The 16,327-nt window shown below is 34.6% G+C and overlaps 1 protein-coding gene across 1 annotated transcript; it reads right to left on the minus strand.

Moving 5' to 3' along the window:
- Positions 1-2,755: 2,755 nt before the first annotated feature.
- Positions 2,756-8,571, minus strand: LOC110024908. The gene is made up of 6 exons (XM_020725101.1): positions 8,285-8,571; positions 5,065-5,256; positions 4,697-4,795; positions 4,250-4,429; positions 3,611-3,775; positions 2,756-3,518 (listed from the first exon to the last, which is right to left on the minus strand). The coding sequence occupies exons 1-6, from the start codon at positions 8,492-8,494 to the stop codon at positions 3,108-3,110; spliced, it is 1,257 nt and encodes a 418-aa protein (XP_020580760.1). The 5' UTR covers positions 8,495-8,571; the 3' UTR covers positions 2,756-3,107.
- Positions 8,572-16,327: the final 7,756 nt, after the last annotated feature.

Raw genomic sequence — 16,327 nt, forward strand, 5'->3', positions numbered from 1 at the left:
TGTGGCCCAAACACTCTATCCAACCCAACATTAGATAACATACATCAAAATTTCTCCACTAAAGTCTGGTTCATTCTCTCTGCCACTCTGTTCTATTGTGGTGTCTCTCAAATAGTGAAGTTGTGCTCTATCTCAGCTCTCTGCATTGTTGCAAGAACGCATTTGATGTGTATTCGCTCTTATTATCTTATATGATAGATTAGATTTTCTTACCAGCCTGAGTCTCAATCTACTTCTTCTAAGTTATGAAAATCTCCAACACCTCCTTTTTATGCTTCATAGTGTGCACCCAAACATATATTGAGTAATTATCAATAAAAGAGACAAAGTATCTACGCCTGCTAAATGATGATGTCTTTTTTGGGCCCCAAACATCTTTGTGAATATACTCTAAAACATTTTTTATAATGTGGATGACAGTACCAAAAGATACTAATGTCTTCTTGCCAAATACACAATGTTCACAGAAATCATGCTTGCAGGTGCCTGCTCTTTCGATCAATCCTTATTTTACCAAAGTTTGAAGTGAAGCCTCTCCAACATAAGCTAACTACAAATTCCATAATATAGTAGAGTTAGAAAAATCATTAGCAATCGCAGTCATTCCAATCATTGTACTACATTGAATATAGTAAATACTATGATGATGAACTCTTCTCATAAAAACCATTGATTCATGATATATTCTCAGAAAATCTGTCTCAATAACTATCTTGCAGCCCTTGTACTCTAAAGCCCCAAGTGACCAAAATGTTCTTTCGGATATTTGGAACATGTTCAACATCGCTCAGCTCCCTCACATTACCATCACACATCATGATAAATATACTCCCTACCCCAATAATATGGCAAGTTTGATCGTTGCACATTGTCATTGCACAGCTATCCAACTCCGTGTATATACAGAACCATCATAAGTGAGCATAAATGTGATAGATAGCACCTATGTTCAGAATTCAACATGTATCATCTGTTAATAAACTATGAAAAACTGCAGATAATGATACATCTGAATATGCCTCTTCACTTCTTTCCACAATAATATTGGCTTTCACCTCAAATGCAACTTTCTTTTACTTCTCCTTCAGCTTCAGACAATCTTTCTTTCAATAACCGATCTCCAAACAGAAAGCATGTTGATTTTTCTTAAGACTGTAATCATGAGACTTGCCCCGCTTTTGAGAAGTGCCGCCGCTGCCACCTTTCTTTGTCAACTTTTTCTTCTTCTTCTCAAATCTTTCATGCTGGAGTGTACATGCCTCAACTGACTCCATCTTTGTGGGCTCCTTGTCCCTTTCGATAGAACTCATGATTCAATAACATCGTAGTCATTTCGCTATGATTCAAGACATTTTTCCCATGAATGAGTGTCATCGTGAAGTTTTCATACTCATTTGGTAGCAAATTCAACAAAATGAGTGTTTTATCTTCATCTCCAACCTCCTCATCCAAATTTAATAAATATGCAAAAAAAGCTTAGTGAAGTCCTGCAATTTCTCATCAAAGGTAGCCCCCTGTCTCATTTGAAATATGTAGAGTTGATGCATCATATGGAGACGGTTCTACACGCTCTTCGTGAGATATTTGTTCTCAAACAACCTCCATAATTTTCCTACAGATGTCCTTATCCTCACCTCATATTTGATCTCATGGGTCAAGCAATTATGAACCAAGTCACATACAATTTGATTCATCTTTAACCAATCTCTCGTTGATATCCTTTCATGGCATTCTTGTTATCCAGGACTTCCTCTATATTCAAAGAACACAACACATCCATCACCTCACATCGCCACACACCAATGTTCCCTTTGTCATTGAATTTTGACACATCGATTTTGAGAAGATATATAACCACCTAATTGATTTGCTTTTTCACCGCCATAGTAATTGTTGAAGAGCCCCACAATGTGCTATTATTCATTGTTTCGACTATCTAAAAAAATATTTCTCTAGTAGAATAAAATATTCCCTAGTATATTCCATCCTGCTTACTTTGTAAACTTTAGAATAAGAGAAGAATAGAAAAAAAAAACACTAGAAAAGAGAAATATATTTCAGAAATAAAAATTTCCCTTTTTCTGAAATTCTCTTTTCTTGTTTTTCCTTTTCTTTCTCACTTTTTTCGAAATTTCTTTCCTTTTTTTTTTTAAATTAAATTCCTTTTCTTTTTTTTAATTCTTTTCTTTTTTTTAATTCATTTTTAAGACTTTCTTCTTTTTTTCCCAATTTTTCTTGAAATCCTCGTCTCCCCCAAAAATAATTTCCTTTTCATTTTTTCATGATTCCAAAGAAATTCTATTTCCCTAGTTCCACACCAAGCTTCCTTTTTCTCCTCTTCCACAAAAAATTTCGCGTGACTGTGCGGACCTCACCAAAACTACCACCATAGCCGCCACTGAAACCGTCATCGGTCTGTCATGGGAACCACTATCAGAACAAAGCTCCACAGACATCCTCCTTGAGCCGCACCTTTGCCTACACACTAGATTTTCAAGTTCAAGTCGTCAGCCTACCGTCAGTCTGTTGTCAAACCTCTGAATTTGCCGGCAAAGCACGTCGGACCACCTGCTACAAAAAACACCAACAACACATGCCAGATTTGTTGTTGTTGAGACCGAACCACGCTTTGATCATGAACCCGATTTTCTAATACCAATTGTTATGCAAAAGCAATGCTTAATCAAATAAATTCACACAACAATAATCAAACACAAAAGATTTACATGATTCGACATTGAGTTGATTAGCCTAACATCCACGGGGAGGGAGACCATGGATGGGAGAAAGTAATGATTTGGAGTTACAACTTCTACATTTCTCACTACTACTATCTCATGAATCCCAAGTCCCTTTTATGTAGAGACATTATGACATATAAGTAAATAAAACCAAAAGACTATATTACCTCTACTTACAATAAGGCCATAAATACAACAGCCATAATGTCCCCTGAGCCTAGAGCCAACAAGAACAGTGTAATTATTATATATTCACAAAAAAAAATCTTATCAGAAATTAAATGCTACCAAACTATGATAGTTCCATAAAGAAATATTACTATACACAAACACAAACAGGCCCTCATTAGTTCGCCCTTTCAAAATTCAGCTCATGCTGGGATGAAAAAAGCTTACCCCTTGGGCTACAGACTTTGGGGGTGATTTTGAGCATTCTTCATTCACATTTTCTCGAGGAGCAGCGGCAGCAGGCGATGAGAAATCTGGCTCATCATTGTTGTTCAATAAATTCATAGAATCCGGCGGAGTTCGTGGGCTTGATAAGGCTGGTGAGATCACCTCAGATGCAGAGCCAGACGAGGAGAACAGCGACGAAATCTGTGTAGTTCTATCATCGGCAATATGGCTGATACCATCATCTAGGTGCACAACATCCTGCATTGTATGATTATGGTACTCCACAATCTCTCTCAAGAATCGATTCTCCCGGGCGTATATTGAGTTCTCATGTGCCAATCTTCCCTTCTCTGCAAGCAGTGTCTCAAGTTGGAGACGTATCTGTACTCATAAGAAACTAAAATTAAATAAAATTGATGAAATCCTGATGTATGTTTAATTTTGAAGAAGCTGGGGTAGCAGAGGATGCATACCAGGTCATCATCTTCAGTATTGTCTCCTTTCTCACGGTTCTCCCTCAGAAGTTTGTTTTCCTCTACAAGCTGATCACATCTTTGCTTGGCAAAAGCTAGGTCGGCTTTGGCGGTTTTTAGTTCCCTCAGGAGAAGTTTGGCCTTGGCAGCCAGAGCATCTGCTTGCTATAAGCATAAAATGAAACTCAGAGGCTGTTTCGTTACAGCGTTAACTGCTTTAATAAATCTTGTAAATCCAGACATACTAGATCCTGCCAACAGCAGGATTTAGTAAATCCAGGATTAAGGCAAAACTGAGAAGTTAATGAAGAAAAAACCAGATATATGGAATTCAGGATTTAAAAATGGCCTTTTTGCTGTCTGGTAAAATTTAAGTGAAATCGCACTTAAATCCATTATCAGACAGAAAAATGTTAGAAAATAAAGTAGGTAAGGATGCATGTAAATTCTTATGGTCTTATCTCATGTAATACCAAACGAAGGAATCATAATACCAAAGTCTTCGAATTTCATTAAAAAAGAACGTTTTGTTATTCAAATCTTAACATTCATAGAGAATAAGAAGTTTTAGTGCGTATCTAAATATGTGACAGCGAATACTTTCCTACGTTATTCTGCGAAACACAGCTGCTGCCTTACATTTCTAGATGCCTTCAATGGATTATCTTGGTCTGAAAGATTTTGAAAGAGATTTGCGGTAGCCGCCAAATCAGCAACTTGACCTCGTGAATTAAAACCGGCTGTTTTTCTCCTAATTTGAATTTTCTTTGTTTCCTGTATGATGTCAGCTGCCCTATTCTCGACGACCGCCAAACCCTCCTGAGAAAAGTTAAAATATTGTAAACGGCAGATCTCTCATGAAATCCACCAGCACAAAATTAAAAAGAAAGATCAGTGACATGCAACAGCAAAAATACATTGTGAATCTATAATAATGAATATTCTGTTATATGAGAGCCACAAATCTATTTAATTTATGGAAAATGTGAATATGAGAATAGAAATGACTGCAGTAAAAGATCCAATGATAATTCAAGAGCACTTGTAGGATAAAGAATGATGGGAAAAAGGTTCAATAACACTTACTTCAAAGGCACTTTTAATCGTTCCACCAATTTGATTCAGGGAAGAAGCAAGATTTTCAGCCTTTTGGAAGTTCTGAGGAGACAAATTAGGCTGATTGAACTGCAATAAGCAGAGTGAATTTTCATAAGCATGCTTTTCTTATCCTGTAGAAAAAGAGAGACATGCAAGGGGAGATCATTCATCGTAGAGCATGAACCAGATCATGGTTAATTTACTTCCTGGAAGCTAAAATACCAAGTTTTTTTTTCATCCCACAGAACTTTGTTTGATGTGGAAAACTGATTCTAACTTCAAAATTTCCCACAATGGGGGAACATGTTCAATTATCCTAAAAAAAAAATAACAACTACAAAAATAATAAATCTCACCTGACTATCCGTCGATGTGGAAAGCATTTGAAACTCGTTTCTACTATGGCCATTAAATTGTTGTGAAGCACTATCATCTTCAAGGAGAGATTTAACTTTTTTGGCAAGAACACCCCAAAATCCATAATTGGATTCATTCGCACCCTTTTCATTAGTACATCTGAGAGATGAGTACTCATGGTGAAAAGGATTCTGCATTTGCATTTCAGTTTTCTTAGATGGAGCATAAAAGAACGAAATTTAAAGATAAACAAAATATATGAAAAAGGTCTGAGGATTTGGAAAGCTGAGCACAGTTGGAATGCCTAAATTTGTCCGAAACCATGAAATGAGGATGATAATAAATGAAGAAGTCATGGCATGGTTCAAACTGTAAGAACTGAAACCTTATCTTATTATGCTCGCTCTCGCACCGCCTTGCAAATCTTAGTGAAATTTATTCCTTTCTCATTCACTGCCACTTTTGTTTAAAATATCCCCGCTTTACTCATAATTTTCTCGTTGTACTTCCCTCCCTGATATTACGATTCACACAATTCCTTCCTCTACTGCTCTTCACTTTTTTTGATTCATCAAATTTGTGTGAACTGACCTTCTCCCACACTCGCCCACCACCTCTTTTTGTTATTTATGAGCTACTGAACTTAGAGCATCGAGCTTAACCTCCTCTTTTTACAGCCATCAAAGCTTCCTTTCTCTCTCATGTTCTCTCTTGATTTCTTGCGTCCACAATATCAGTAAGGACGAATCTGATGATCCTGGCAAATTGCATCTCATACTTGAACAGTCCTCAATCCTTGCTCCAGTTTTCTCAAGTTGTTCATCAGCTTGGCACGGTCTACCATAGAAAAGTATTACTCTAAAAATAATTTCTCAAAATCTATCCAAGAGATTACTGAATCAATTCCAACGGTACTGCAATGATGACTCTCCCGCCAATCGTAGCTCCTTGATGTTGTTGAAATGTGACAATGTATATCTTATAATCTTCAAGGCACTTTATGTCTCGAAGTCTCTTCTCGATATCATTAAGTGACACTTCTGACTCGATCCGGTCCGCCATACCATTGATAGTAGGAGGGTGATTTTGCATAAATTGGTCCTTCACTCAATCCATTATACTCTCATTAGACATCACCATTGATTGGTGAGATTGAGATTCCATAGTAGCAACTGGTGGTATATGTTGAGTTTCTTGTGGTGCTAGTTGATCCGGTCATTGTTTCGTCTAAGAAACCCTTGTAGACTTATGGTGGATTTTTTGTTAATAAAATAATTTGAAGTCGACTTTAGCTAATAGTGTCACATCAAAAGCACTTTATAATTCCCCACTTAAAAAATCTGGGTCATTATAGAATTTACGAGCTTTAGCCATCACCACAATCTAATGGCATCATTTTGAGGCAAATCACTTGGTTATAGTCCTATTATAATAATATTTTTGTGATGTCATTTAAGAGCAAAATCATTATGTTAGAGAACACATCATAAGTTTTTCAAAAATAAATATAGAGATGTGCTTGATATAATATTTATATATTATGAGCTTAGGTTTATCTTAAATTTAACTTCCTCGACGAACATGTTGTGAAGATGGATAGATTATGTGCTCTTGAATTTAAGCGATAGATTTCTCTTTAGGATTTAGAGGTATTTTGAGAGTAGGGTATGATCAGTGTTCGGATTTAGAGGTATTTTGAAATTAGGGTCAGGTGGTCCATTATGGTACTTTAAATTATTTTATTTTATAGCTTTGGAACTTCTTAGCTTTATATGCTTTCTTGTAGAGGATCGAATTCGCTTATTTATGTATTGACATAAGGAATTGAACACAAAAAGTGGAAATTACAATCATTTCCTATTGGCACAACAACTTGCTTGAGAGCATGCATGCATGTTGAAGAATTTAATTTTAAAAGAGAGAATTTATATAGTTTCAGGATGATTGCACATCTTTTAGAGTGGGACATATTTAAGTTTAATTTATCTTTATTCCACACAATATTCTTTAACTTCATTTTCAAGTATATAATACATTTGTTCAGACACTTGCGAACTGTGTTCGTTGTGCTTCCACGATTTTCACAATATTACATTTGAATTATAAACTACCTCATGAGATACATAGGCGGCTTAATACTTTTTTAAATTTAGACAGCTTGAACAAATGTTTTTGTTAATAAAAAATACACATAATTTTTTTTTTTTTTCATGTTTAACATAAGAAAATCATACTGTATGCTTACATGTGTGTGTCGTTACTCTTATAGCAAGCATTACAAATTGGAATCTACATGTGCTTTAAGGTGTCCTAAAATTTATTTTTATATGATTGTATTTTAGTGAGAAAAGCCCCATAAACTATCATTATTATGGTCATAAATACGAATCCCATAGTTCATTTTCGCATCCAGTTCAAGTCCAGTTCAAATTTATTAAGATTGCAAACGTAAGTAGAAGGCTTTAGTCAGTTCTAGTACAAGTTATTGAGTTTCATGCAAGTCACTTATAAGTTTCTTATGGATGAAAGAGGGTGCTACTTTTGTAGATAGCAATGTTTTGCTAGCTAGCAAGTAATTGGCCCTAATCTTTAAAGACAAAATCTAAATATCTTTTAAATATTTAAATTTTAATTTTAATTTAATAAAAACAAAAAATTAACTAGGATAGCAATTTTTTTTTGCCTTTGTGTATAATAATTGTGATTAGAATGAAATATTTACAATAGTGAATGGCATATAATTTCGTTAGCTATTAAATTAAATTGATTGAATGGTAGTGACTTTATTCTTTTATGACTTCAATCAAAGAAAAAATGATAGAACTCCGAGTGGATATTTCTCTCTGATATTGACTTGCTAACATCAATAAAGATGTTAATTAACAGATTACAAAAGAAAATCTCAAATCCTTCCACATTTTCTCAGTTATCAAAGCACGCGAATCAAAAAATCCCAATGTATATTCGTCAATGACTCATTTCTTCTTAACGCCCAAGATTCAATTGGAATTAACAGAGAACCAATCAGATATGCTGAAATGCACCACCGAAACACCAATTCCATTGTCTCAACAATCTAAAGAGATTTCTCAAGTCTACCAAACTCTTTCTATTCTCTAATCATCTACAACAAACACATCCCCGCAGAAAAACCTCCCGAACGAATCACGGAAACATCCAAATGGTGAAATGGAGGATTGAAAACAGGAGAAAACAGACCTGATTGAAAAAGACGGAAGTCTGGCGCAAGGGGTCTACATTGGCGGATAATAGGGAGGATTCGCGGTGAGCGCCGGGAGATCGGATTGCCTGGGTGGAGAGTGTAGTTGTCGTGGAAGCAGGGGAATCGACACCGCGGGAGTTAAACGAGGAGCTAAAGTCCTCGAAAGTGGAGGCCCGTGGAGTCGGGCGCCTCCGACGATACGCCATTCTCCACAAAAACTAGAGTCGGAGCGGAAAAAGGAGACGGGGGCACGGCGCGCGGGTTCCCGTGTAACGAACTTATATCTACGAGAGAGGAGAAATTATTGAGTACGGTACGGTCAGCTTATATTTCAATTTTAAGAAAAAAAAAATTAGGTGGGCCCATCAATTAAATCACCTGATTTACGGTCAGGATCGGACACCCGTCTGTCCGTATAGAATAATCTTTCCTACGAGAGAGAGAGAGAGAGACATTTCGAGATGCGCCAGTGTTAAAGGGTTCTGTACATAGATTGCGCGCAGAAGATTCTATGCGGGAGTGTAGGGTTGGGCACTTTCAAATAACAAAATTCATGATAAATTTCAAATCATTTTTTTCTTCATTTTTATTCAAATAAATATATGTTTGATAGTTCAAAAAGTTTATATATGTGCTAAATTTTGTAAATAACGATGTTTGGGTGCTATGCAAGTAATTATTCCTATCTGTTATTTATCATATTTGTGGTGATGAAATTTTGAGTTGTGCTAGCACGTTTTGTTGCACTCGTCAAAGCTCTTCGATGAATTTAAACGACAGTGATTTCGTTTCGTGGATGGAAACTAAATTAAGAAAAAAGAGTGACATAAATTTACGTGAAATATGATCCTTACTCAATTTTATAGCGCTTCAGACCAACAAATTTCAAATAGTTTAATGAGTAACGAGCTCGTTGAACTCTAACGAATCCAAGGATCAAATGTTACTCATTCGCACCAATTTTTTTTATGAAATAAAGGTAACATCGTGAATAACTTTAAAATAGATTTTAGTATCCATAAAAGGGTGAGATCTCTTTGACCAGTATTGGCATTCACAAAATTTGGGTTAAGGTTTTGATATAGCTTTGACATATTTGGCTTCTATAAAGTTAACATTTGAAAATTCATTATAACCTATGATCATCATTATTTGCTCTAAGAAGTGAATATGCTAATGAAACTATATTGTATCTTAGCCTTGTTTTCAAAGGCAAATATGAAGAAGTCGCTTTAACCAATTACAAATTCTCGATGTTCTAAGGCAACTAAATTGTAGGATGCCTTCACCATTTTGATTCCACTGAAGAAAAATATATATATATAATTTTGTTCTACGCTAGCCTTTACTCTACCTCAATATCATACAATTCCTATGTACGTACATTTCTAACACCCAAAAATCAATTTTTACATAATTGTCACTTTGCCTATGCATGAAAAGGGGTATTTCACATTTTAAGAGTTAAAATGGTGGTTTTTTTATGTGATATGAATGATTTGGATGATATAAATGTAACATTAAGGTTTAGGTGTTAGGTATGTAAATACATAGGACTTAGGTGGTATGTATGTAAGTGCCCCTATTTGGAATTGTGGTGTAATATATCATATGTTAACTTCATTCTCCACGAGAGGGGTGAAATGACCATAAATATAAATCTTATAATATCCATAAAGAGACACTAACAAAAGCACAAGGATACTCAAGCAGTTTCATCTTGCTTTTATAAATAGGTGGATAATAATTTTATAAATGATGAAAGTAACAATGATGTTATTATGCCTTTGTAGCTCTCATAATGAATGGGAAGACTAAAATATAAATATGAAAAAATAGTTAAATAAAATGACAGAAATGTATAGTGCCATAGAACTTGTTATTTTCAAATATTTCCAAAAAGGACTAAGAAATGGAGAACCTTATAAGGTTGCAAAGCATGGTATGATTTCAAGATGCGCAAGTCCTTAGAGCCATGATGTTAGAGCTTGTATAACTCTAGAAGTGTCGTAAATACACTTAAATTAGCAATGATATATAAGCAACCTTTATATAATTTTAGCCAATGTATTGAAACCTCATTAGGCCATTGAATTTGTTTGACTAGTGGGCCTTATTGGTCAATTATTTTAACTAACAAAACTCTACCTTATATTCTCCTTTTCAAAGGTATAGATGATTAAGTTGCTTTAATTGACATTATACCAATATTTTTTAAAATTCAAAGATTGTGAAGTGGCATCAACCAAAACAAATTTTGAACCTTAAGAAATAGCTAATTGGTAATGTGGCAATTAACTTATATTGATTTCAATGAAGCATAATAGCTACAGTATATAAATACCCTAAACCCTTATGTGACCACCCTTCTTTTATTGTGGCTCTTTTCCTAAAATCTAGTAAATATCATTTCAAGTATTTAAATGTTTGGTCAAAACATCATAACTTCCTAAGGGTGGTCAAAGATAATTGGCAATATAATATTGTGAGCAATGACTAGTATGTACTTTGGTAGCTACATAAAAAAGTGGCAAAGACTTTAAGAAGTTGGAATTGGGAAGCGTTTGGGGATGCACACAAAAAAAGTAGTTCATAAGAGGCAAGGGTGAAGCAGCAGGAAGAACTGGATGAGGGAGGGGGTCTAGTGAGGAAGGAAAAAACTGAGGCTCACAAAGAACAGCTGCAAGCTATCAAATGGGAGGAGGAGTTACTTCAACAGAAATCAAGGGAGACCCACTTTAAAGACAATGACAGAAACACAAAGTATTTCCATGCTTGTATCAAAAATAAAAGAAACCAAAACACTATTCTAAGAATTAAAGATGTCAATGGGCATTATATTACTGATCAAGGAAAGTTGGGGAAAGCGATGTTGATTATTTCATTAGTATATTCTCTTCTGAGGAGTTGGATACTACAATTAATTATGATATATTTAGAGAGGAGAGGGAATATATTAGCAAGCCTTTGTATCATGCCAGAGGAGGATGAGATTTTATATGCATTAAAAAGCATAGATTGTAATTAACCAGCAAAGCTTGATGTTTTTATATCTAATTTTTATTTAAAAAGTTGGCTTATCATTAGAAAGGAAATGATTAGAGCAATTCAAGGTCATTTCATTACTGCCACTATCATCCTAGTTCAAAAAAATTAGAAAAAGGTCACTTGGGATTAATTTAGACCAATCAGTCTAACCTCTGCTATATCTAAAGTAACTAACAAAATAATTATCATTCAGCAGAAAAATCAGTTATGCTTGGATATAATTCATGCAAATGGCAAAAAAAATATGCAGGTCATAATCTTCATGATAGAATTCAGCTTAATCTATGTTTGGATAACCCCATATTGGTTGAAAATCACCTGAAGCTCATGGAATAGAGATAGCATCAACTCATATCTCAACTGGTCTCTGTAAACAACAATTTTATCATTGAACCAACCAATCACCCTCACATCTAGATGACCAACACAAAACTTGACAGTGAAATAAAAATAAAGACCTCCATCATGAAAGCTATCATCGACGGAGACCAAACCGATAGCTCGGTCCCAACTACCAACCAAAAGTTTGAGAAGTGTGCTTTGAAGCCATCAAAAAATGAGAGGAATGTTCAAACGAATGAAAAGTTGAATAAAAGAGAAGAAATTGAATGACAAGAAAGCAGAGAAAAGACAACAAGCACCCAAATAAATACTTCAACCCTTATTTATAGGGATGTAGAGAAAGTGGAAACGTCGCATGAAGATTTTGAGAGAAAATATCACATTAACGCAGAAACTGAGAAGAAAATAAAATAAATATTTAAAAAAAAATGATTACATTCAGACTCTAGTACGATAGGAGGTTCTTTGGTCTCGACTGCCTCGGCTAGAACAAGGCCCTTTCTAACTAATAACCTATACAACATTTGACTATCGAACATGAACTAATTTGTTCGGTTGGCCTTAGATTGGGAGCTCTGCACAAGGCATCTTATTGAAGTTCAGATACTTCTCGTCCAAGGGTAGCTCTTTCCCCTTGCAACTCCTTTATTGGATTAGCATGCCGTGGAGATCCACCTCTCACTGAGCTTGAGCAACATCTATTTCATCAAAGCAATAGGTCAATGTCCTCGGAGAAAACCTGTGTTCCTCGACCACTTTCTTGTGGATCTCCATTGGATCAAATGGGTGGTTGAATATGTTTTCCTCACTTCCGGATGGTACTTAGTAACAAGTGTCGTCACCACAGTGTGATCCCAGTCGTCACTAACAGGAAGCAAAACCCCAATTTGGGCATCCTCATCTACTTAAAGAAACAAGAATTAATTAATATGCTAGAAGAAAAAAAAATCAAAATAATCCCTCAAAGAAATAGAAACGTGTACTCATGATCCTCTCCACCTCAGACAAAATGGCTCCATCTACATTCAGTGATGAAAGATCATCGACAACTCTTTTCTCTATGATCGGTTGATCACCTCCACCAATTTCTAGTACACTAATCAATTGAGGAGCACATACAGTCGATGAACCAAATGTTGAACCACTCAACCCCTTCACATCGTTGGGTTAACCCTTCTTTAGAGCCTCTCATATCAAATCTGATGATTTTCTTGCTCTAGTCGCTCGAACGGCTTTGACTTCTTATCAATTTTCTTCTCCCACATATTATTCCTTGGCTCACCTTCCAGTCAACGTTATTTCGTTGCCAACATCTTCAACTGGTTGACGGGTTTGGGTGTTGTCGGCAACCAAACATGGTGTTGTTAGTTTTGAAAATATAATTTAATTTAATATATATATATAATTTTGAAAAGTAGCATTTTAATTTTAAAAAATACGAGACCAAACCAATCTCATATATTGAATAGTTTAAATAAACGAGCACAATACCGCAAGCGATGCATCTAATCCAAGGAATGGATACTTTTTTTATAGTGAGACTCAATTAAATAAACTATAGAATCTATGACATCTGTTCTAGTCTGTGAAACTATTCATGTTAACCAACAAATTCTCCTATTTAATATAGAAGATTAAATATGGTTCATATTGAGTTGGGTTCCAAAGCTCCCTATAGAGGCAAACTCATATAGTTAATTACATCTTAAGTGATCAAAATTGCTTAAGAATACTCTCGATTTAGATCAATGGTTTTGCCTTTGATAATTTCAAAGTATAAGTTTTTCACGATTGGACATTGAAAGTTCAAAAGGGAACATTTATTTTTAAAAATCCAAAGGAATGAAAGGTAGGAGATGTCACTGACCCGAAGAAAATCTCGATGACCTCTCAAACTATCTTATTATTTTGCTTCAATTTTGGGAAAAAGTTACTTCATGTTTCTTCCTATCGATTTTTTTTACTTGAGGCTTACAATTGCATGACATAGTCATACAAATAACCTAGAAGATAAGAGAGTTTATGTCGTACCGAACGACAACCTCGGAGCCTAAGTCGGGTAAGGGCTAAATTGCATATGGTGATTGTACAAAATCTTAAAAGATGAGTTGAGGAATTAGGTCGTATTTGACGGACTATCTTGAAACCCTATGACTTGTTGTTTAAGCTAAGGAATGTATGTTATTATAGATCTCGTTGCTTTCCCAAAGTTATTCTTCTAGTCATCTTCGTCTTGTTGCCCATGGTATTAGTGCTGAGCTCCTAATTGAAGTGGCAGTCCTAAGATCTAAGGTTCAAAAGGTTTTACGGTTTTAACGTCAACTTTTGTCGTTCAAGTGTTATGGGGGTTAAAGTTGATTAGAGCGACACCGGTTAGGATCTCACGGTTTGCTCGTTCCGGTACCACTATTTTCTTTTTATTTATTTTGCCTAAACGAGTTGTTCAACTCATTCAAACTGAGTAGATCTCGTTAGCAACTGTGGGTTACCTCATTCGAGGGACTCCTATAAATTAAAGATTACGCATTATGAAGTTTTCTGTTTTATTGTTGTATTATGAAAATGTTGTTTAATTTTGAAAATAATTTTGTAATTTTTAGTTTTAAAAAGTTTTGCAAGCAAGGTAAATAAATGAAGGTAAAAAAAGATGTTGTAAAGTAAATAAATAAAATTGCAGGGCATAAAATATAAATGCGTACTTGTCATCTTCTCGATACTCTCGCTGCATGATTAACATAATAAAACATAATATATTTACAGGAATTAAATAAATTGCAGAGAAGTAAACGGAAGCAGTTGGTATGGAAAAGTCAAAAACTGAGTTGTAGCAAAAACCCGAGTAAAAAGAAATCATGTATTCACATATGGAAGACCAGAAATGGGTGTAAGACATGGGTAAAGGTGGGGGCTCTGAGCTGGACTGTGTGCTTCTCGATCTTCAGTAAGAGCTACCAATCTGATCATCTACTGAGGGTAGTTCTAACCTCAATTCAAGTGATTAATCGTGGACTTTTACAAATTTTCATTTGAATTTAATTTTCATGCATACACAATTCTATCATGCAAAAGAGACTTTTGTTTAAAATATTTTGTAGAGAGGTGCAGTCCGGTGCAGTTGCAGTCCACATGTTAATCAATATAATCGAACTAAGACTACAGGAAACCTAAGAGTATCGGGAGAAATCATCTTCTCAAGAGTCGTCGAATAGTATGATCGGTCATTATCCTCTCATTTTATTAAAGGTCTTTGAGGTAAGAGACACTATTCTAAAATCCCTCATTGTATCCATCGTTTCAACACACATTAGCATTATCATATTGCCCTTACAACCTGAAACTCAAACTTACATCAGTCCGATGATCCATATGTGGCACAAACAAATATCCCCATTCGCTCACAAGCATTTAAATACCTTAGAAAATACTTAAATTCTTGAGCATTAGGTTATTAATGTTGGATAAGTATGTTGAGGTATTTCTATTGATTTGTGTGAATTATCAGGTCCCGAACCATAACTTGTTGGGTCCTTAGGGGTTTGTCTGATTTTCAATGATCATTTGTGTTTTTAGGATGATTTTTCTCAACAAATCATGACAGACCCAGATGTTCTTTAAAATATATGGAATCTTCCAAAGATGTTCAGAGAATTACTCTAAACAAACTTGGAATCTTATAGATCATTTTAAGTTCATTTTGGTCTTACTAGACTGTTAATTAAACCATCCAAACTAAATTAATGTCTTTTAAGTTATGCTCAGTATTTCTTAATTAACCCATAAGTAGGCCAACAACTATTTTGTTCGGTGCTTGAATGGGTGATCGTCCCAAGAGCGTGTTTAATTACTTAAGGAAATTTTACTCTCTCGTAATTGAACTTGAGCTTATAGTGCTTATGACAAACTATGTTCTTCATTTTCTAATTCCCTTAAATAGTTTCAGATCGATCTTAGCTCACTACCAAGCTCTTAGATTATTAAGGATAGATTTGTAATTTTAAAAGTCAAGTAAAGTGATGTTAATCCTTATTAAACATTATATCATGCTTAACCATTAATCTAGGGCTTCAAGTTAGTTAATTATTGTCTTTCTTTCTCAAGCCCCTCACTTGAGAATTTTTCATACTTAATCATCTTTCAACCCTCAATAATTGGAGAAATTACACTTTTACCCTTATTTTAGAAAATATCTTGAGTTAGTTTCTATCATTTAACCATTTGTGTTTCAGCCGTCTTAGAGAGCCAATTATGATCAATATTACCCTTTAATCCTTTGGTTTGACCTAAAATTTTTTTGGGGTTCAAAATTCCATAATTACCTTTTTACCCTTGAGGCCTTTAACTTCATAATTCCTTTAATTCAATCCAAATAACTTTAAAATTTTCTGTTGAATTGCTACTCATGGGTTAATTAAAATATGAGATAAGAGTTTATATATATATATATATATATATTTTATTTTATTTGCTGGAATTATTTTAGTTCAAAAATAATAATTTTCAATGTTAATTCATTTAATTAACTAAAGCAAATATTTTTAATTTTTAGTTCACATTATTCTCCTCTATTTACTGAGCATGTATATTTATTTTATTTTTAGCATTTTTCTACACCAAGTTATGAATTTTTGAAGTTTCTATAATTATTTAAA

This window comes from Phalaenopsis equestris, unplaced genomic scaffold (assembly GCF_001263595.1).
Source record: "Phalaenopsis equestris unplaced genomic scaffold, ASM126359v1 Scaffold000278, whole genome shotgun sequence".
In the NCBI taxonomy this organism is placed as follows: Eukaryota; Viridiplantae; Streptophyta; class Magnoliopsida; order Asparagales; family Orchidaceae; genus Phalaenopsis; species Phalaenopsis equestris.